This window comes from Emydura macquarii, unplaced genomic scaffold (assembly GCF_026122565.2).
Source record: "Emydura macquarii macquarii isolate MOO-44397 ecotype Brisbane River unplaced genomic scaffold, CSIRO-AGI_Emac_v2 contig_1790, whole genome shotgun sequence".
Classification (NCBI taxonomy): Eukaryota; Metazoa; Chordata; order Testudines; family Chelidae; genus Emydura; species Emydura macquarii.
In genome coordinates this window covers 5,575,820-5,596,289 of record NW_027131927.1, presented here as the reverse complement: position 1 = coordinate 5,596,289, position 20,470 = coordinate 5,575,820, and the positions used below count along the sequence as shown (strand labels likewise).

The 20,470-nt window shown below is 45.8% G+C and overlaps 1 protein-coding gene and 1 long non-coding RNA gene across 3 annotated transcripts; one reads left to right on the top strand and one right to left on the bottom strand.

Moving 5' to 3' along the window:
* The first annotated feature begins 238 nt into the window (after nt 1-238).
* LOC137159121 (uncharacterized) lies at nt 239-3,260 on the top strand. The gene is made up of 3 exons (XR_010921534.1): nt 239-282; nt 2,105-2,153; nt 2,435-3,260. It is a non-coding gene; the product is annotated as an uncharacterized lncRNA (long non-coding RNA).
* LOC137159120 (NTPase KAP family P-loop domain-containing protein 1-like) lies at nt 1,322-20,379 on the bottom strand. 2 transcript variants are annotated; one of them, XM_067557327.1, is made up of 5 exons: nt 20,285-20,379; nt 18,088-18,162; nt 5,831-5,962; nt 3,843-5,632; nt 1,322-2,746 (listed from the first exon to the last, which is right to left on the bottom strand). In XM_067557327.1, exons 2-5 carry the CDS (start codon nt 18,104-18,106, stop codon nt 2,417-2,419), a joined length of 2,271 nt encoding a protein of 756 aa, XP_067413428.1. In that variant the 5' UTR covers nt 18,107-18,162; nt 20,285-20,379; the 3' UTR covers nt 1,322-2,416. The 2 variants fall into 2 exon arrangements, with proteins under 2 accessions (XP_067413428.1, XP_067413429.1); XM_067557328.1 differs by lacking the exons at nt 18,088-18,162; nt 20,285-20,379 and adding an exon at nt 16,158-16,375.
* Between the last annotated feature and the right edge of the window lie 91 nt (nt 20,380-20,470).

The window sequence follows — 20,470 nt, the reverse complement described above, 5'->3', positions numbered from 1 at the left end:
CGTGAGGTTACGGATGGGGGAGGGGAGTTGCTGTCGGGTGGGATGTTGAGGGCGCTGTGGCAGTTGGAAGTGACGGGCGGGGGGAAGGGCAGGTGTTGAGTGGGTTGGGATTTAGGGACCCCAAAGGTTCCTTGGCAGTGGGAGGTGAGCACTGGGTGGAATGTTGGGCCGTGAAGATTCCACGGCAGTTGGGGGGAACGCTGGTGGGGTGGAGGGAGCCGGGGTGGAATGTTGGGCCCTGAAGGTTCCATGGCAGTTGGGGGTGATGTCAGGCCAGCTGAGGTCAGTGGGGGTCACAGCACCTGCCTGTTTGTCACCACCCCTCCTGCTCCAGCCACAGCACCGGGATCACTACAGATCCCTGCTCCCCGCTCCGGCAGGGTTTCCCTGCCCTGTGGCTCTGAGGCTGAGGCAGGAGCAGGTCCACGTTCGGGGCTGTGGCTGGGAGCGGGGCCATGGTTGGGGGGCTGCGGTTGGGGCTGGGGACCAGGGCGGGGAGTGGAGTTGCAGTGGCTGGGTGCCGAGGCTGGGCGCTGTGGGCTGGGAACTATGACTGGGGGCTGGGAGCCATGACCACAGCTAAGCCAGGGACTGGGGGCTCAGGGCAGAGCAGGGCCACATACCCCCAAATGTTCCCCCACAGTTTGGGGACTTCTGCCCTACAGCTTTACTCCTAAGTAACCCTGAGGCCTGGTTAACTAATGACCAAACTCTGTCTCCTGCCAATAACGAGCAATTCACCACTGAATTCAACAGGGGCTGAAAGTTCATAGCCAAGGGTGGAAATTTGGCCAAAAGACCCAAACAGAAGCAGAGAGGAGGCAGCAAGGATAACTGCCAGAACTGGGCATGTTTATGTGGATTTATCACACAGCACTAATGAAGCGGTAGAAAATAGGAGAGGAATATAGGACCTGCATGGTGGGAGGGTCCCAGCCCGAGCCCAAACTGCTCCACGGCAATTAAAGAGCCCCTTAACCTGAGCCCCATAGCCCAAGTCAGCTGGCATGGGCCAGCCATGGGTGTCTAATTGCAGTATAGACATCCCCTAAAAAGACAAATCAATATGTTGCAGTAGGCTTGGGAGGATTCTTAACAGTAAATATTGGTAAATGTCAGTTTCACTGTACACACACCCAAACTCATGAAAAAATATTTCCCTTGATACATACTGAAATATACAGAAGAGCAAAGTAAGAAATTGCTGCTTGAGAACTTACTGGAGTTTGATTTAAGGATATTTATTTTGTATATCTGGACATGTGATGTTGACAATTTGTATTTTAATAGTTACCAAGCGTTTAAATCTCATTGTCTACTCTCATTAAATAATTATTGACTTATCCCCCTGCATAATTTCTCACAACTGTGAAAATGTAAGTATGTGAAAATAAAAGATATGCTTAAAAATAAATATGGATATTATCCATCAAAATTATTTTAAAGAAAAAAAGAAAAGAAAAAAAACTAAATTCTTCCTAACCTAATTATGTCTGTAGCTCAGATGCTTTTGGGGTGGAGACCCTAAATTCCCAAAACACCTACAGTAAAGAGATCGGGAAAGGACAATTTGTTAACGTGATTTTATTAAACACAAATATTCACTGGTTACCTTCCTGTGTAGAGAGCCCAGCCTGCAGTGGAACCAATCATCTCCCAACCGTGGTTCCAAGGCTTCATAGCAAGAATTCTTCTCACTGCCAGTCAGCCCAAGGGGGGGGTCTGTGCATGAGGATTAATTAGTTAATATTTGCACATTGCTTTGTAGACAGAAGGCTGGATCCTCTTCTGTTACTCCTGATTTAAATCTCTGTGTGATTGGAATCAGGCTCAATAGATGTGCAGAAACATGAATCCACTGGCCTTTACCCCCAGCCTGTGCCCTTGCCTCACTCCCCATGCTCGGCTGTGAGGATAGCACAGATGGCATGAGTGAGGTCCCCAAAGCATGCCACCTTCACAGGGCTATCACCCTGGTTCCTCTGTGCCTGGGGACACAGCGGAAGGCGTAGGGTTTGCCTTAATACTCCAATACAATTAAGAAAGTAACTTCATTATATGCACTAAACCATGCACTAAAATATGCACTAAACCCATTTTGCAGATAAGGACATTGGGACCCAGAAAGGAGGAGCAGCTTGCTCAAAAACACAGTAAGCCAGTGGCAGACCAAGGAAGTCTTGATTCCCAGTCTCCTGCTGTACTAACCAGATAAAACTATTTTGCTATCCAGTGTCTAAAATCCCCTGTGTTGACATGAATGTCCCCCAAATCCCTCAGACACACTATATTGCCCCATTCGCATCACTAATTGTTCTGCAGTTATCTTATTTCTTTGTTCGTGACATGTCATTGAAGGTGCAGAGAGGTAAATTGATTGGAAAAGTCTGGATCTTGCTTCTAGTTTGTACAGGATTTATCTCTTCTCTTGAAGATCTTCCTTAGAGATATTCGGAGACAGCCTGTTCCCTCTAGCCACGTTCTCTCTCGAAACAAACTTGTTCATCTGAGGCTCCTGCCTGATATATAACGGGACCGAGGATGCAGCAGAAGACGACAGACTCTGCTGGGGAAGAACTCCAAGGAAATACATGCTGAAGACAGTCCATTCTCCAAGGCTCATGCAGAGGGCTTCTTTGATTTCATTGTTGTCACTGTAGACTAGGGCACGCCCATTTAGATTATGGTCCCTCAGCCTTTGTTTGTACACCTGGACGTTTTCTTCTTTAAAGCCAAGTGTGTCCATCTGGAAAAGAAGAGGGAGGTTCCTTGAGTGCCATCCATATATTTAAAATGTTTCAAAACACATTTTTAAAAAAGATTCAGTGACGGCAGCAGAGAGGAAAATGTCTAAACTCATTCAGATTTTAGCAAACAAGAAGTGCTACCAGGTTGTGGGACTATCGACAATATCTGGAAAATCCCACTGCTATATGCCTGAATACTATTAATGATACTGCTGATCTAGTTGGTATGGCAAGTACAGTAGATCAGGCAACTGAGGGGAAAGCGATAGGGCAGTGTACTGAGGAGTGGGTTGGAATTGCAAGCTATAGTTTTAAGAGGGGGGGCTTTCTTGGTGCTGCTTGTAGGCTAGGGGACTCTGTAGGGAAGCATGCAATCAGAGTCAGCCTGCAGTGGGGTGAGTTGTGCCTTGCTACCTTAGGAAGCAGCCTGCTTTGTCACCTCTGTTTATTGGTTCTTGTATATTATTCTGGATGTTAAGAAATAGAAATAAAGTCATGTTATCTTGCAAACTTCCAGCAAGAGTATTTATGTTTTTATCTCACTTCTCTGTGTGCATGCTGTGAACATAACAGATAGGACTATGGAAGACTCTTAGCTAAGACAGACAGACAAGTAATTTCAGAGAGTAAAGGAGAAACCCATTGGAGACCCAGCCAATGGTTTTAGGGTGAGACGAGAGAGCTCCAAGTATCAGAGTTGTTGTTCCAAGAAGAAATTTCATGGTCCAGGTCAAGGCAGTACCAAAGGTTAAGCATAGTCATTATGAGTTTTAAAGGTCCCCCCAGATGTTGAGGGTTTCCAGTATAGCAACTGCTATGTTTCTAACAATATGCAGAGAGTAACAGTCACTCCTAAACCCTGAGTCCAGCCCAACCTCAGCAAAAGCCTAAACAAAATGTTCTTCAGCACACATAAGGTTTGCTTTTGCAAATGCAGCTGTTATATGGGATAGTTTTCTTCCAGCAACGGTATCCATAGCCCTCATCTTCCTATCAGGTGGAAAGCAGCTGTCACATGGCTTGCTATTAAGAATCATGGGACATTCTACGTACAGCTGACTCTGCTGGATGGAAGGAAATATGAGAGTCACCTACCTCTCTGCAGACCTCATCCACTGGCATATCCAGCAGGGTGCACATGGGGAGCCTCTTGAATTTCTTTGTCTGTTTTAGGCTGTGACTGCCACGGTGCAGCTCCATCTGCCTTTTCAAAGACAGGTCTAAGTTGACTGTGTAGGGCAGGTAGAAGGTGGCCTCTTCCACCCAAAACCTGCCACACAGGAAGTTGTGAAAGAGCTCAGGATCCCTGTCCAGTTCCAGAAGCTTCTCCATTTGGCCTTTAAGCATGTCCAGCTCTTCCCTGTACTTCTCGTAGACATCCCCCAGGGACATGTCAGGAGGAAGCGAGCTTCCTTGGCAGCTGCCCATGCTACTCCTTTGCTCTTCATCCTCGATGCACTGCAAGATCCAGCTCAGACGGCATGGCCACTGGTTGGCAAGGAGAACCCAGTCCACCACCTTCTTCGGACACACCTGGTCTTTGGGGATGTTTCTCACCAAGAGCCTGATGGTGATGGTGATGGTGTTCACAATTCGCCGCATCTGCACCACATTGTCCGTCATATATTCCTTCAAGGAGCCATCCATGAGGTAGTCAAAAGCTTCTTGAATTAGGTATTTGGCTCTGATGCCCTTCCCACAGCTGCCGGTTTCTGGTTCCTGGGTTCTGATGTGTGTGGCAATGAGAGGTAGTTGACTGTCATCTGCACCTAGATTCTCTGCATCATGGTTGGCAGAACCATAGCGAGGGACTGATTGAAAGTTCGAATGAGCTTCCCTCTTGGGATCCTGCTGGAAGCCTAGCTCCTCCTCTAGGTCTCTCTCTTGCTGCACCCTGCGCTCGATGATGTCCCTGATCAGCCTCAGCTTGGTGTCACAGTCCATCTGAGGGACAGAGAAGGGCAGGGTGACGATGCGATTTAAGAACTCGTAGCCGTTGTTGGCCATGCCTTTCATGTACATGGAGCTTTCCACGCAGTTGACGATGATGCTCGGGTCAACAGCCAGGATTGAGATGAATGGGGCATCACTGTCCGAGAGGAGGATGTTCATCGCATCCAGGACGCCGACCACCTTGTCGGGGCTGCACCTGTCCAAGTGGGTGATCTCTAACACCACCCGGAGCTTCCGCCGCTGGAAGATCTCCATGAACTGAAGGAACCTGGTGACTGTCCTGACTTCGTTTTTCACGCTGCTCATGAAGCCCAGCTGAGTGCTGAGATCCGTCCGATTCATCTGTCTCTCCAGCTGGGTCTTCTGGGTGACAATGACATTTCGTAACACCATGATGGCGATCCGAATGGCAGCCGCCGCAGACACACCGACCGCTGTCGCCCCGATGCCCTCCACAATGGCTATTGCATCTCCCGAGGCATCCCCAACAGGGATCCCAACCACTAGGAGGAGAATGCCCACCCCAATAGCTACCATAATCACAAGGATCACAGCAGCCCACAGGGGGAGGCAGAGGTACTTCTTGCTAATCCATTCCTTATCCACTGGTACCTCGATGATGCCACATTTCCTGCCTATGGTCCTGTAAATGCTCATGGGTAAGAGACCAAAGTGGCTTTCGATGCCATCACACAATGTGGTGATGAGGCCTGCCCAGAGCTGGTCACTGCCTGCATACTCCCAGGCACTGAAATGGATGAAGAGATGCTGGATGTTCTTTCTCTGCTTCTGCTGCTCTGTCAGGACTGGCCGGTAGAAGATCATAAGAAGCAGGAGCTTGATCAGATCCCGACCAGAGCTCCCACGCAGCTTTTTCCCTGTCCGCTGAAGTTCCTGCTGGTCTTTCTTTCTTGATTCGATAAACATGTGCTCTGAGATAAGAGAGGAAGATGTTAGCCATCTGGCAGTGGATTAAATCTTTCTTCCTGAAGGATCTTCCAGATTGATATTCCATCCCTCCTGGGGAGCATTCAAAAATGGGCAGCTCTTTAGGGAAGATTGTAATCCCCATCCTCTCCCATCCCCATGAGGTCCCTTCTCCTTCTTAAATTCCTCAGGGCACTACTTACTCTGGATTGTCTGTAGGAGCATGTTTTTGCAGTGTCCCCATGGCGCATAAAACCCAACAGTCACTGGTGTGGGCACACTGTACAGAACCTTTGCTAATGAGAGGCAGTAGACGTCCTCTTTGGTCTGGAATTCTGCAACAGGAACAAGGTAAAACACAATGATCAGCCTCACTGAGAATATCAGTGGTGGATGCTCAATAACTGCCATTATTTTCCTTGTGAACTTTTAATAGCTGGCAAAGGTGCTGTACAAATATTCCTGGAGACTTCAAACCCCAGTTTGTCTCCAGGACAGAGTCACCTGGGCATCGAGAGGGCAAGCTTCCCTCCCACACACAGGGCTGATGTGTAGCAGTTTTGACCTGCAGGGAGTTCAGTCTCCATGACCCATTGTGTTCCTGGCCTCTGCACTAACGATCCCATCAAGAGGGCCACTTCGGGTATGTCTACACTGGAGGTGGAATTTCCAGCTCAGGTAGACATACTCACACTAGCTCTGAGTGAACTAGCATGCTAAAAATAGCAATGTCTAGCTGACACGAGCATGATCCCATCTGAAACCCTAGGTATGTTCTTGGGGCAGTTAACCCTTCCTGCCTCCCACACTAATGTAGCTACAATGGGAGAAACCACACAGAACCCTGAAAATCAGGGATCACATTTTTAATGGGGAGAGCAATTAGCCAGTGGAACAATTGACCAAGGGCCATGGTGGATTCTCCATCCCAGACAATTTTTAAATCAAGATTGGATGTTTGTCTAAAAAACCTGCTCTGGAAATTATGTTGGAGAAGTTCTCAAGCCTGTTCTGTACAGGAGATCAGACTAGATGATCACAATGGTTCCTTCTGGCCTTGGAATCTATGAAACCCCTGGCATGGGGGGAGAATGGGAGACTGGTATGGGGTTGGGGACATGGGGAACACACAGAGCCCTTGACATGGGAGAATTGATGGTGGGGGGTCAGGGAGTCCTGAAAGAGTGGATAGGAGAGTGGCACATGGGGGAAATGCAGAGCTATGCAAAGAGACTCTGGTGTGTTCAATAAGCATGGCCAGCAGAAGCATAATAACAAAGTGTTCTTTAATTAGTTATTTTATTACTAAACTTGCACCCTGAGATGTTGAAAAAAACCAGCCTTACTCCAAAGGGATTTATGCAAATAGTGGAAATAGACCTAATGAGAAAATAATGCATTCATTGAAGCACCAGATGCAGAATACCTGGCATCCTGAACCATTGTCCTTTTAAACTTTTAGGGGGAGATTAACGCCCATCTCTGCCTTGGAAAATTTCCTCAGCCGCAATCCCTAAAATGCAATTTGGATGTTGCATGCAGTTTTTTTTAGGGACAGTAGGTGGTGCCATTGCCTGCACATGCTGCATGTCCACAATCTGGCTAGTGCTTTCAGACTGAGTGTAGCAGCTGAGCTGTGGGATACGGCCGGTTAAATGATGAATTAACTGGACATCCCTGAGATGCAGTCACCGAATCCTGCTAGGTGTGGTAGAGAGAAAGAACCTGGAGAATTGGGCCTGGTGCAAGATTTGAGACCTGAACCAGAGGCACTGAACCAAAGTCCGACCATGTATTAAAGCAGAGGATTACAGCTTCACTGTCCAGTCCATGAACTTGGGAAAGTTGTTGCTAGTGTAGGAGGCACTAAATATTTACACAAATATATCCCAGCTAGTACAGATACATCCCACTCTAGTACAAGATCAGATGATTTGACAAAATAATGAATAGAAATGGTTTATTCAAAATAAGAAAAAAGGGAAGGTAAAAAACCAATGTCATAAAACAGCAGCTCTCAACTTTTCCAGACTACTGTACCCCTTTCAGCAGTCTGATTTGTCTTGCGTACCCTAAGTTTCACCCCACTTAAAAACTACTTGCTTACAAAATCAGACATAAAAATACAAAAGTGTCAAAGCACACTATTACTGAAAAATTGCTTGCTTTCTCATTTTTACCATATAATTATAAAATCAATCAATTGGAATATAAATATTGTGCTTACATTTCAGCATATGGTATATAGAGCGGTATAAACAAGCGATTGCCTGTGTGAAATTTTAGTTCATATTGCCTTTGCTAGTACATTTTATGTAACCTGTTGTAAAACTCGGCAAATATCTAGATGAGTTGATGTACCCCCTGGAAGACCTCTGCACACTCCCAGGGGTATACGTGTACCCCTGGTTGAGAACCACTGTCATAAAACATGTAAGGTGGTACGTACGTTGTTTGTTCTAGTTTTTTGTCTCAGTCTATAAATGTTGGTGTACCTCGTGCTTTTTGTACTAGTGCTTTTTATGTGGCCTGTTGTAAAACTAGACAAATATCTCAATGAGTTGATGTATCCCCTGGAAGACCTCTGTGTATCCCCAGGAATACACGTACCTCTGGATGAGGGCTACTGGTCTAGAGGACAGCAGAGACTTCTACTGCTCACTGAGTCACTCCTTACCACTGGGCACTCCTGTGCTAGTGTGCCTGTAACCACGGAGCCAGGGCATTAGGACTGTGCTTTGGGGACAATAAACCTTGCTGAGTGCCTTTTATCACCAAACCGTGCCTGTCAAAAAAGTGTTCTTTATGAGTAACAACGAGGTCTGCTGAATTAGCAGGGCTGCATTATCTGCTGTTAGTACTGGTAACACTGGAACTCCAAGGACAGAAGCTCTGAGCAGCCTGAACAGCATTACCGAGGCAATGAAATTCCAGCCTTCCGCACTTAACAACACTAGGAACCCGTAAGTGCTCCTTTTGACTCCGCTTCACCCAGTGTTAACCCAAACCGAGTTAGCAGAGCACCTGGCACTCTTGCTTACCATTGTGTAATGTGGAAGGATAAAAGGAGAACAGAAAGGCCCAGATATTCTTTTGACCTGGGCTGAAAAGGCCCCAGGTCCCAGGCAGGTGGGGCTAGCCTGTGCCACTTCCCATGCCAATGTGGACCATATTTACAGAGTGGAGGACTCTCTCCTAGGAGGCCGTGATGCTGAAAATGATTTAGGAGTCATGGTGGATAATCAGCTGAACATGAGCTCTCAGTGCATCACTGTGGCTAAGAGGGCTAATGTGATCCTGGGATGTATAAAACAGGAGAATCTCGAGCAGGAGTAGAGAGATTGTTTTACCTCTATATTTGGCACCACTGCGATTGCTGCTGGAATCCTGTCTCCGATTCTGGTGCCCACAATTAAAGAAAGATGTTGGTAAATTGGGGGAGGGGGGTCAGAGAAGAGCCACAAGAATGATCAATGGGTTAGAAAATCTGCCTGATGGTGAGAAACTCCAGGAGCTCGATCTATTTAGTTTAAAGAGGTGAAGGGGTGACTTGAACCCAGTCTATCAGTACCTACATAGGGAACAAATATTTAATAATGGGCTTTTCAGTCTAACGGAGGAACACAATCCAGTGGCTAGAAGTTGCGGCTAGACAAATTCAGACTGAAAATAAGGCATACATTTTTAGCGGTGAGCATAATTAACCATTGAAACAATTTACTAAGCATCATGGTGGATTCTCCGTCACTGACAATTTTTAAATCAAGATGGGATGTTTTTTCTAACAGATCTTCTCTAGGAATTGTTTTGGGGCAGTTCTCTGTCCTGTGTTACAGAGGAGGCCAGACTAGATGATCATAGTGGTTCCTACTGGCCTTGGAATCTATGCATCTATGCTGTGGCTTCACTGCTATAGTTACGCTAGCTTTGATCTAGCGCAGGTATGTCTGCGCATGCTGCAAACACACCTCCTGACTGCAGGGTAGACAGACCCACAGAGGCAGTGGAGCTTCATGAAATGTCTTGGAAACCAATAGTTTTCAGAACATCTTAAAACACAGACATCTACCCAGTGAAAACTGGTTAGGGAGGTTTAAAACAAACACAAGGAAGTACTTCTTCACCCAACCCACCATCAACCTGTGGAACTCATTGCCAGGGGCTGTTGTGAATTCCAAAAGTCTAATTGGGTTCAAAAAAGAATTAGATAAATTGATGGAGGATAGGTCCATCAGTGGCTATTAGCCAAGATGGTCAGGGACGTAACCCATGCTCTAGGTGTCCCTAAACTTCTGACTGCCAGAAGCTGGGACTGGACGACAGGATGGATCACTCGATAATTGCCCTGCTCTGTTCATTCCCTGTGAAGCATCTGACACCAACTGCTGTTGGAAGACAGGACACTGGGCTAGATGGACCCTTGATCTGACCCAGTGTAGCCATTCTTATGTTCTTAATCTGCCCCCCATGTAGGTCTCATGCTGGTCTCTAACAAAGATTGGGTTAAACCCTTGAAGCAGGAGATGTAATATCTCTTCCAACAGATGTGGTAGTATTAGGCTGCTGTGGCTTATAAAGAAAGCGCACAACTTGGTCTCTGAAGAACTGGGTTCTATTCCTGCCTCTCCCACTGACTAAACTGGCTATCCAATTCCTCTTTGAACCATACTAAGTTCTTGATCTCTCTGACAAAAGACTCTGACACCTGGGGAATAAGAGCAGCTATTTTTGGTCATCTTCCTGGCAGAAATCACACTGAATGGGAGCCATCTACCCATGTTACTAGGAACCCAGGAATAACAAGGTTCCAAAAACCCAGCTGCCAAGCTGTTTAGACATTTCCTTCAGACCAGTCACCAGTATGATAATCCCAGATTTACAGGGCACCTTTAGGTGGGTATTTAAATAGAGGCAGCACCATATATTCAGCCCTTCTTATCCATCCTTCTTTATCCTTTCCTTCCATTTGCATGATGCAACTGTAGGAGAGTAAAGAGTTAAAAGCTGGACAAGTAATCAGACCTAAGCTACAGGGAATGGAGTCATGGAACAGGCAAAATCTTGTTTCTGTTTCTGTTACATGGTGTGAATTTTAGCTAGAGTCTGTTATCTCTCTTCTTTCCCTCCCTTTCTAGCCATTTGCGCAAGGAATGAGACTACCAAATAACTATTCTCCCTTCTGTTCAAGGTCTGTTCAAGGTCTTTGTTGGGAATACAGCATTATCTTCTTTCCCTCCCTTGCATACAGTATATTTTAAAGAACGTTAGTAAGTTTCAAGGTAATGTGCCTGACCTCTGTATGGTAATCCTGTAAACAACAAACAGGGGCGGGTATAATCATATTCATTATGTAGTTGTTAAGATCATTTTATAGGTGTCAATGTAACCAAATAAGGGTTTATGGGGAGTTGTTGGAAATGTATACATTTACATACTGTTATGGATAAAAGAATTGTAAAGTAACCCCCTCATTGCTCACTCGCAGCGTCGAGGTGGAACGAGCAGGCAATAAAGGGTTCCATCTCCCCAATCCACCCCCGGGACAACCTGTTTGATTATTTCTAACATCTGGCATCACAAACAGGATCCCAGGGTAGAGAAGTGCCTGATCACCACTCCTCGCCATAGATATGGGTATGTTGGATGGGCCCTTTATAGTAACCACGGTTAGGGAATATATTAAGTTGGTAGGGAAGTTTGGGGGGCTGGATAGGGTGCGTCCCGGGGGACGTCAGGACTGGCCAGCCATCCAGGAGTGGGTGGAAGCCTTCTTCACGTCCAGGTCTTCCCAGGATAAGGAAAAAGCTATTTTGGTACCAGTTCTCTGGGAGAGCTTGTCTGGGTTATGGAACGAAGTTACAAGTCTTAGAAGCCCGGTTGAAACCTTGCAACAAATCACGGAGGTTCAGCGCACAATTAATCATCATAGTGTGCTTGCGGTTAAAATGGCTGAGAGCCACATGTAAGAGTTTAACCGCCTTAAGTCAGAGAACCTGACCCTGAAGGGTCAAGTGGACGGCTTAAAGCAAACTTCTGTTGCCCCATTCCCTGTTTATCCTCCCCTTCCGTCTGGTCCCTCTGCCCCCCCAGCCTATGAGGATAAACTCAGTCCCAATGACCCTAACCCTGTTTGTCCTATCATGACTGTTCCCAATACCTCCCCTGACGCAGATCTTCTCCGCTGGTCTGGTATCCAAATTCCCACTGGTCCCCAATCAGACGGAGAAGAGGGCCCCACCATCCGTCAAAATCTGAAGGAGTCTCATCTGAAGGAGCTAGTAAATCAGCAAAAAATGTTAGCAGAAAAATCCTGGAGCACAGCCTTGGAAAGAATTGCTAACACCCCCAGTTTCACTCCAGTGACTGTGGCAGCAACTCCCACTCATCTCTCAGAGCCAGGATAAAGGCTCAGGGGTGTGAGTTTCCAAGGAGCCCCACTTCCAAGGGGCTCCACTGATTTCTGTTGCTTTCTGTACCTTTTTTTGGCTTAGGTTTTTCTTCTTCCTAAGTCTTTCTCTGCATTTTCTTTCTCCCCCTCTCCTTTTTGCCCTGCTGCTTCTCCTCCCTCCCCATTACTCTCTCTCTCTGCTTTTTCTTTCTCTCTCTCCCCCCACCCCTACCCCCGTTTTCCCTGCTTCTCCCCCCCCCCCCCTTCCTGTCACTTTTTCTTCTTGTTTGAGAGCTAAGGGTTAAAGCCGCAGTTGGAATGTTAAGGAATATTAGTGCAGTTAGCCTGTGCTTTAAAATGATTTTGCAGAACTAATTGGTTGCTTTTCACCCCCCCTTGCACTTTTGTTTTCCTGAAATTTTAATGGAGGGAATTTTGAATACACTTTGGAAGTAAAAAGTTTTTAATAAAGCACAGACTAACGTAGCTGTGTTGCAAATATTGTACTTGGTGGCTCAAGTTTTACGATCACAATACGCCACCTTAAGAATGCAACTCATTAAAAACAGTGGCTGATAAATACAGTAAAGGAATGGAGGGTTTACTATCACAAACCTATATTGCCAGTGAAATGTTCAAGCTATGGCAGCAAAGAATGATATAATAAAGCTAAAATATGTTTAATTGAATGCAAAAGTAAGTAATTTAAGGAAGAGAGGAGTTAAAGGTAGCTTTTGTAAGAATGAATACTACAAAAGTTGAGGACAATTGAACAGTTAGAAGTTGTGGAATTGTTGAAGGGTGATAATTGTGGAAATGATATAAGAGTAATAGCGTTAAAATATTTTGGTTTAATAATATTCAATAAAGTAAATATATGTATAATTTGGTACAGTCACATTGCGTGGAAACCTAATAATTAAACAAATTACACAAAGGGGTCAGGTAGTGGCTACTACCATGTTTTTGTCCCCAGGAACCTTTACAGCTATTCTGAAGGAAAATGGGCCCTTTTCCTGAAGGAATCGTCTGTAAACAATTAATTGTAAATAATTTGTGCGGGCAGCAGGCAAAGGAACAATCTGATTTAAATAATTTGATTATTAAACAATTGGTCAAATTTACAAAAGGAAATAAGGAGTTTCCATTAAAATTTGACTGTTTCTAAATGTGCAAAATGAAAATTTAAGTATAAGTATGTAAAAAATTATAGTGTAAAAAATATTAAGCAAACACAAACAGTTAGTGTTGCTTAACTTTGTTATTAAGTATTTAATTTTTTTAAAATACCTCAATAACAAAAGAACATAATTTTGGCAGGGGCTTCTCAAAATGCTATGCTAATACCGGCATGGTTCAAGGAGGCTTCCTCAAGCCACCGTGTCCACGGTACCTGGGCAGTGGGTCCCCATTTAATTATTAACATTTGGGGAAGCATTGCCAGCAGATCGAGGGAAGTAATTATTCCTCTCTATTTGGCATTGGTGAGGCTGCATTTGGAGTATTGTGTCCAGTTTTGAGCCCCCCACTACAAAAAGAATGTTAACAGGTTAGGGAGGGTCCAGCGAAGTGCAACAAAAATTATTAGGGGGATAGAGCACAAGACTTATGAGGAGAGGCTGAGGGAACTAGGTTTGTTTAGTCTGCAAAAAAAGAAAAATGAGGGGGGATTTGATAGCAGCCTTTAACTACCTGAAGGGGGTTCCAGGGAGGATGGAGCTAGGCTGTTCTCAGTGGCACTAAATGACAAAACTAGGAGCAATGGTCTCAAGTTGAAGTGGGGAAGTCTAAGTTAAATATTAAGAAAATGTTTTTCACTAGGAGGGTGGTGAAGCACTGGAATGGGTTACCTGGCTGGGATGATTTAGCTGAGGTTAGTCCTGCTTTGAGCAGGGGGTTAAAACTAAATGACCTCCTGAGGTCCCTTTCAACTCTAATATTCTGTAATTCTATGATCCTCTGGGGCTGTACAATTAATATGACTAATGGTCGGCTGTGGTTACACAGCCCAGGAACGGGAATGGTCCCTGGGTAATTGACTGCTCGCAATGTGAACCTCGGAAGATGGGGGGAGGGAGCAAGTAACAAATTTCTGCTCAGACCCCCAAGACTGGAACGTGGATCGTACCGGGCGCTCTGCGTAACCTGGGAACCCCAATACTCCAAAGGCCTTCGGACGTTAATTGTAAACACCCCATTCTGTACCAAGCGTGCAGTGTCTGTAAATCCAAAGTTTCTACCCCCAGTTCTGCTGCAAGCATTAGACTCATCACTGTATCTCCAAGGTAAAGCTGTTCGATATACTACCAACATTGCCAACCAACTTCATCAAGCAATCTTCAACCTCACCATGGAAACCCACAGGGCAGTCATCGAAGTAGGACAGCTCGCCGTGACGGCACAAACAATGGCCCACTGTCACTTGGTGCAGGCCACATTGAACTATTTTCTTATACGCATGAACTCAGCCTCCCATGAATTAACTATCACAGACTCACACAAAACAAAATGGACCATGTTGGAAGGGGATGTGCTGTGTCTGTTTGTGAATGGAAATTCTCACAAGTTGTTGGGGGCTAAGGTATCTATTTGCCCAGTTATTGCAGTGAAAGAAAGGGCTAGTGGGGACAATGGAAATCATCGAGCAGGGTGGGGTGGTAATTCAGGGTAATAATACACTCGATTTTGCTTGGTATTGGGAATCACAATTCCACAAAAGTGGGGGGGAATGGTGGTTAAGGGGAGGGGTTACCCAAATGCTACTCTCCAACCCTCCCGGAAATAGAGTATAAAGCCTCAAAGGGCATGTGGCTGCAGGAGGGAGGGGTATGGTGGGTAAGGGAAGGGTGCAACACAATTTACCAAAGTAAAAAAATTGCTGCTGTGGGCAATTACAAACTCAGCAGGGGTTAATCTTGAAAAATGACAGGATGTTATTAACTATTTGTGGGAAGGGTGGAACTTTTTATAAGAATCTGACTCAGCAGCTCAAGTCCAATGCCCGGAACATGTCCTGGGGCTGCTGAACAGAGGGGGGATATTGCAGGGATCTGCACTGAGCTCCACTAACCACCTGCTGGGAACGGTTATTTTAACCCTTGAAAACCTCACCAAAAGCCTTATGACAGATTTGGTGGAAAGTGTCAAAACTATTTTATGGGAAGAAGCTTGTGACCAGGTTCAGCAAACTTTAATGGATCATTTTGTAAACCTCTTACGGGATGCTCGTTGGGGGGTAAGGTCTTCTGAGGGTACCAATGTAGCAAAGCAATTAAAAAGCTATTGGCCTTTCAGAGCCAACTGGCGAACAACCCTTAGGGACTGTACTCTAGCCCAGTGTACCCTCAATATCAAAGGAGTAGCTAGAGGGAGTTGAACCTCTGCCACCCTATTGCAAGCAGGTTTTGGGGGTGGGTGCAAATGGAGATGGTCCCATGAGCTGGTGTGGCAGGTGCGAGTCGGAACAAACGACACACGGTTTCTGGTTGGGCCAGAGATATAGTATCCACAGATGGGACTAATCTGGGCAGGACAAAGTAACACATGGGAGGGATGGTCACAAAAACCACCACCATTACGATGTATAGAACCTGTATCCTCTCAGTGTTGGGTGGAACAGGGAAATAAAATCTGCTGGGAGGGATCAGCCGTGCTAAATGGTCAGGGGCTAAAGGATGGAAGGTGTGTGGAACGGGTGGGGTTTGGACCAGGAAATTTTTCCCTGCACCTAGGAAACTCCACTTATCAAATCTGCATACTGGCCATAAAACAGTTTAATATAACAGGACACCCAACAATTCCAATGAACTGGACTAAGCCTGTACCAGAACCCTCCTGGATCAATTGGGACCGTCTGAAACAGCTTTTAAAACAACTCCAAATTGAGCAACGCAGAAAACAGGTTTTGGAAGCCCAGGCCCTCCGAGGAACCAGTGCATTCCAACTAGCCACTGAATTGCCTGCTGACTGTGCTTGGACTGATGTAGCCTGTGCCCTTCGAACAGGCTTAACAGACTCTCATTTGCTCCTTGGTCATATTACTAATGTTGTAGGAATATTAATCATATTAGTTGTTTGTTTTAATTATGTTTATGGGATGTTTAAAATTTTGCACCATCCAAGCCTCTCCCCAAAAGCCATACCTGTAATTTTAGGCATGTTGTCCAGTCAGTAAACCGCCTCCCTCGTCTCCCCGTAGCATGACTACTGGATCAAAGCATTGGACCATCTGGAGCCAGGGCTTCCTGGACCAGTGCTCCACCGGCCAGTGAAAGAGAGTGGGGGAGAGTAAAGAGTTAAAAGCTGGACAAATGGTCAGGCCTCAGCTACAGGGAATGGGGTCATGGCACAGGCAAAACCTTGTTTCTGATACTTAGTGTGAATTTTTGCTAGAGTCTGTTATCTCTCTTCTTTTCCTCCCTTCCTAGCCATTTGCTCAAGGAATGAGACTAATAAATAACTATTCTCCCTTCTGTTCAAGGTCTTTGGTGGGAATACAGCATTAGTTTCTTTCCCTCCCTTGCATACCGGATATTTTAAAGAATGTTAGTAAGTTTCAAGGTGATGTGCCTGACCTCTGTATGGTAATCCTGTAAACAACAAACAGGGGTGGGTATAATTGTATTCATTATGTAGTTGTTAATATTTATTTTATTGGTGTCAATGTAACCAAATAAGGGTCTATGGGGAGTTGCTGGAAATGTATATATTTACATACTATTATGGATAAAAGAATTGTAAAGTAACCCCCTTGTTGCTCACTCACGGTGTTGAGGTGGAAGAAGCAGGCAATAAAGGGTTCCGTCTCCCCAATCCGCCCCCATAACAACCTGTTTGATTATTTCTAACAGCAACTTTCAAATGACCAAAGTTTCCCCTTTCCGTCCCTCCTTGGTTAAACAAGCTTGTTAAACCACAAGAGGTGGTGGAGTGATAAGCACAAGCAGGCCTGACGTGCAGAGTCACTAGCCTTCGACAGGGTGTCTAGGGTTACAGGACCAGTGTAACGCCACATTCAAAACTGTGCCAGCCACAACCACACCTAAGGGAGGGGACTCCAGCGGGGGCTTGGAACAAGAAACAGGGCCCCATTCCTGCAGGGCTTCCGCCATGGGCAGCTGCTGTCTCCCAGCTGCTGCTTTCCTCGGATAGATTCCTGTCTCTCCCCTCCCCAAGGCAAGCACCGCAGCCTTCACCGCTTGCTGCCCCATAGCCTGCTGCTCCTTCTCAATCCAGAGCCTCCTCCTGTCTGACAGTAAGGCCCACGATAACCCAGCGATGCAGTCCCTGGCATCTGACCCTTCGAAGGCAGATTAGTAACCCTCCATAGAGGGCTGTCTCCCTGCCTTGCCTCCTCAATGTACAGCAATTCCTGCTGATTCAGTCACCAGGGTGAACAAAGCTGGAAACACCCATTTCTACAGATGCCAGGCTCTGCTTTAAATATATATAGACCTATATTAAAGCTTCCAGATTTCATGGCTAAAAGGGAAACTTCCCAGTGGGGCCCTGTGCAGTGTTGTCTGCCTGGATCCGTAGACAGCCTGAGACAAGCAGCTCCAGGAGGAGTGAGCAATCCTCATTCATTGTAGCACTGTTGGCTCTGGAGCCTAATAATGATGTCATTGTTATTACAGTGTTGCCAGTTAGTACTTGTATTATTTGTAGCATCTAAAGGCACCCAATGAAGGATCGGGGCAGGGCCCCACGGTGCTGGGCACTGTTCACACACATAACAAAAGGTCTCGAAGGGTTTAGCATCTACGTAAATATCCCACCGCCAACCATGTCAGGAGAAATAGGCAGCTATTCTGGGATCACGAGCAGGACTGGAAATGTGGGCAGGACTCAAGTCCTATCACTTTCCCACCCCAGATCCCAATGAGTGATGGTGGCTTGCAACCAACCTCAGATTAATACAGCTGCCTTCCTGTTAACCAATTGAGGGCTGGCTCCTAGCCATCAGGTCACATAGACATAGTTTGTGCAGCCCAAGCCCCCTCGCCTGATGTGAAGCAGAGAACCAAGGAACCTGTCCATAACTAGCCAGATGGCTCATGTTACCCTGATTACCTTGGGCATGGGAGACCATCGCACTGGTAATTCCTGGGCATTCAAAGGCTGAAGGTGCTTGACTAGATCAGCCAGCTAGGGAGAACAAAAATAAACAGAAAGCAGAGGAGTTACCAAGAGATCAGCGAGCTGCTTTTATAGGTTGTTCTGCTGCTCTGAAGGTTGTCCAGGACAGAGCAGGTCACACTAATCTGAGCTAGTTCATTAGCAGTAGCTAGGATGGGCTGTGAGAGGAGAGACAGCCGGCGTCTCTGCAGCCTCGCAAGTATCAGATCTTAAGGAGCACATATATATTTCAAAACCTGGCTCCACCTAACACAGACAATCATAGAAATGTAGGCCTGGAAGGGACCTCAATAGGTCATCTAGGCCCCTGCACCGAAGCAGGACTAAGTATTATCTAGACCCTCCCTGACAGGTGTTTGTCTAACCTGTTCTTAAAAACCTCCAGTGATGGAGATTCCACAACCTCCCTAGGCAGTTTGTTCCAGTGCCTAATTACCCTGAGAGGCTAGACATTAGGAAAAACTTCCTAACACAGAATAGCTCTGCCTCTGCAATCTCAGGGCTGTCCTCAAAGCTGAGCTATTCCTGATCTTTACCACCCTTTCTCGGCTACCCACCTCCGGCGTAGCTTCACCTGCACGAGCACTGGTCAGAACTCAGAATCTCCACTCCGTTTCCTTTCCTCCCAGATTGGAAGAAAAATATGAAATGGTGAAGATTTCCCACGGACTGAAAGTTTTCAAAAAATTATTTTGGAACCATCTAACCAACTTTATCAAAGCACTTCAGTTCGAATCTAGCGTTTCAAAATGTGTCACATACACATTGAAATTAAGTGCTTCAACTTCTTATCATGTGTCAGTCCAAAAGGCTTCGTTATAACAAACATCAAAGTCAAAACGAGGCGCTTTGCTAATTTTTAATTGCAATCCAATATATTCTGTAGTATTTAGTAATGTTTCATATCAGGTATGTGTTGAACCGAAGCCCTTCGGTTTATAATATGTATGCCCAACATGCTTAATTTCTATTTGTAATGGCATATAAAAGCCCAAACAAAGCGCTCAATATTTTTTCTAATTTTTTTAAAATAGAATAAATATATAATATTTAATAATGGGTCGTATATGAGATGGGTTGAAATTAAGCACTTTGATTTATATTATAATTTATAAGCCCAAAGTGCTTCAATGCAATTTATTATAATATAATAAAGTCAAAATGATAAAACGGGGACAAAGCCCTTGGGTAACTTTTCATCAGAATTTGATGAAACTGGCATGAGCTCCACAAACAGCTATATTGATTGAATCTGAATCCAGCTGACTGGCCAGCTGCCCCACTACTAGCATGGTCTGCATCTTCAGCTTGTCTTGCTTGAACTATTGCGTGTCCCTCCTCAGTGGCTATCCTGAATCCCAGCTGCCTCTCTAACCACATCAGCCCCAATCCAGACATACCTCCCTGGCTCCCCACTGGATCCAGCTGGGAACGCTCCAGGGAATTCTCCAACTAGCCAGACACGGCCTCCTACTCTGCAGCTTCTCGTGTCTGGAATAGCTTCTTGTGTCTCATCAGCTCTTCATTTCATTTCACCCCTCAGCTGCACACACCACAGAATCGCCTTTGCGTCTTAATTTCTCTGTTGCTTGGCTATTCTTCACTGCCTCATGCATGTTATGAATCAGTATTTACTGAGTTCTAGTTGTTTGTTCACTCTTCTACACCGCCCTTTTCCCTAGATGCTTATGATCTCAACAAACTCATGCAGTGCTTTCTAGCTGCAGATCTCAATGCACTTGCCCAAAGGGTTAAATCTCACTTGCCTGCCTTTTACAGGCAAGGAAAGGGAGACCTGAAAAGGCTTCCTCAAGGTCACACAGTAAGCGAATGCAGAACTAGGAACCGTGGAGGCCTGACGTGCCTTATCCACCAGGCCACAGGAGAATAGAACTCAGGAGTTCTTAGGCCTGACCCCCTGGGCCCTGTCCACTAGGCCACACTGCTGGCCTCTAAGTTAGCCAAAGAGCTTGGAGACAGATGATCTAGAGGTGAAGGCTGGCCTGTGTAGAAGAGGCTATAAAGCTTATGGCATGTAAATGACACACCCCCCTTACACACAACCCCTCTCAGATCAGGCCAGAAAACCCACGCGAAATACCCCAAGAGCAGAGATGAAAACACCACTCACCTAGAGCGCAACCTTCAAGGAAGGGCAAAGCAAACGTAGAGCTCAAAGATTGTAGCCCAGCCCGGCATCCACTTTCTGAACTTTGTCCTCTTCCTTCTGAGATAGGAGAACAGAGGCTGCTTGGGTCCTTTTATAGCCCGGGACCAGGTTTCAGGCAGTGAACTCAGATCACCAGAGCTGTGTCTG

Coding starts and splice junctions, on each gene's coding strand:
- LOC137159120 (XM_067557327.1), bottom strand. Junction 5,633..5,830: donor GCTCCTACAGACAATCCAGA/GTAAGTAGTGCC, acceptor CTCTTATCTCAG/AGCACATGTTTATCGAATCA. Junction 2,747..3,842: donor TGGATGAGGTCTGCAGAGAG/GTAGGTGACTCT, acceptor CTTCTTTTCCAG/ATGGACACACTTGGCTTTAA.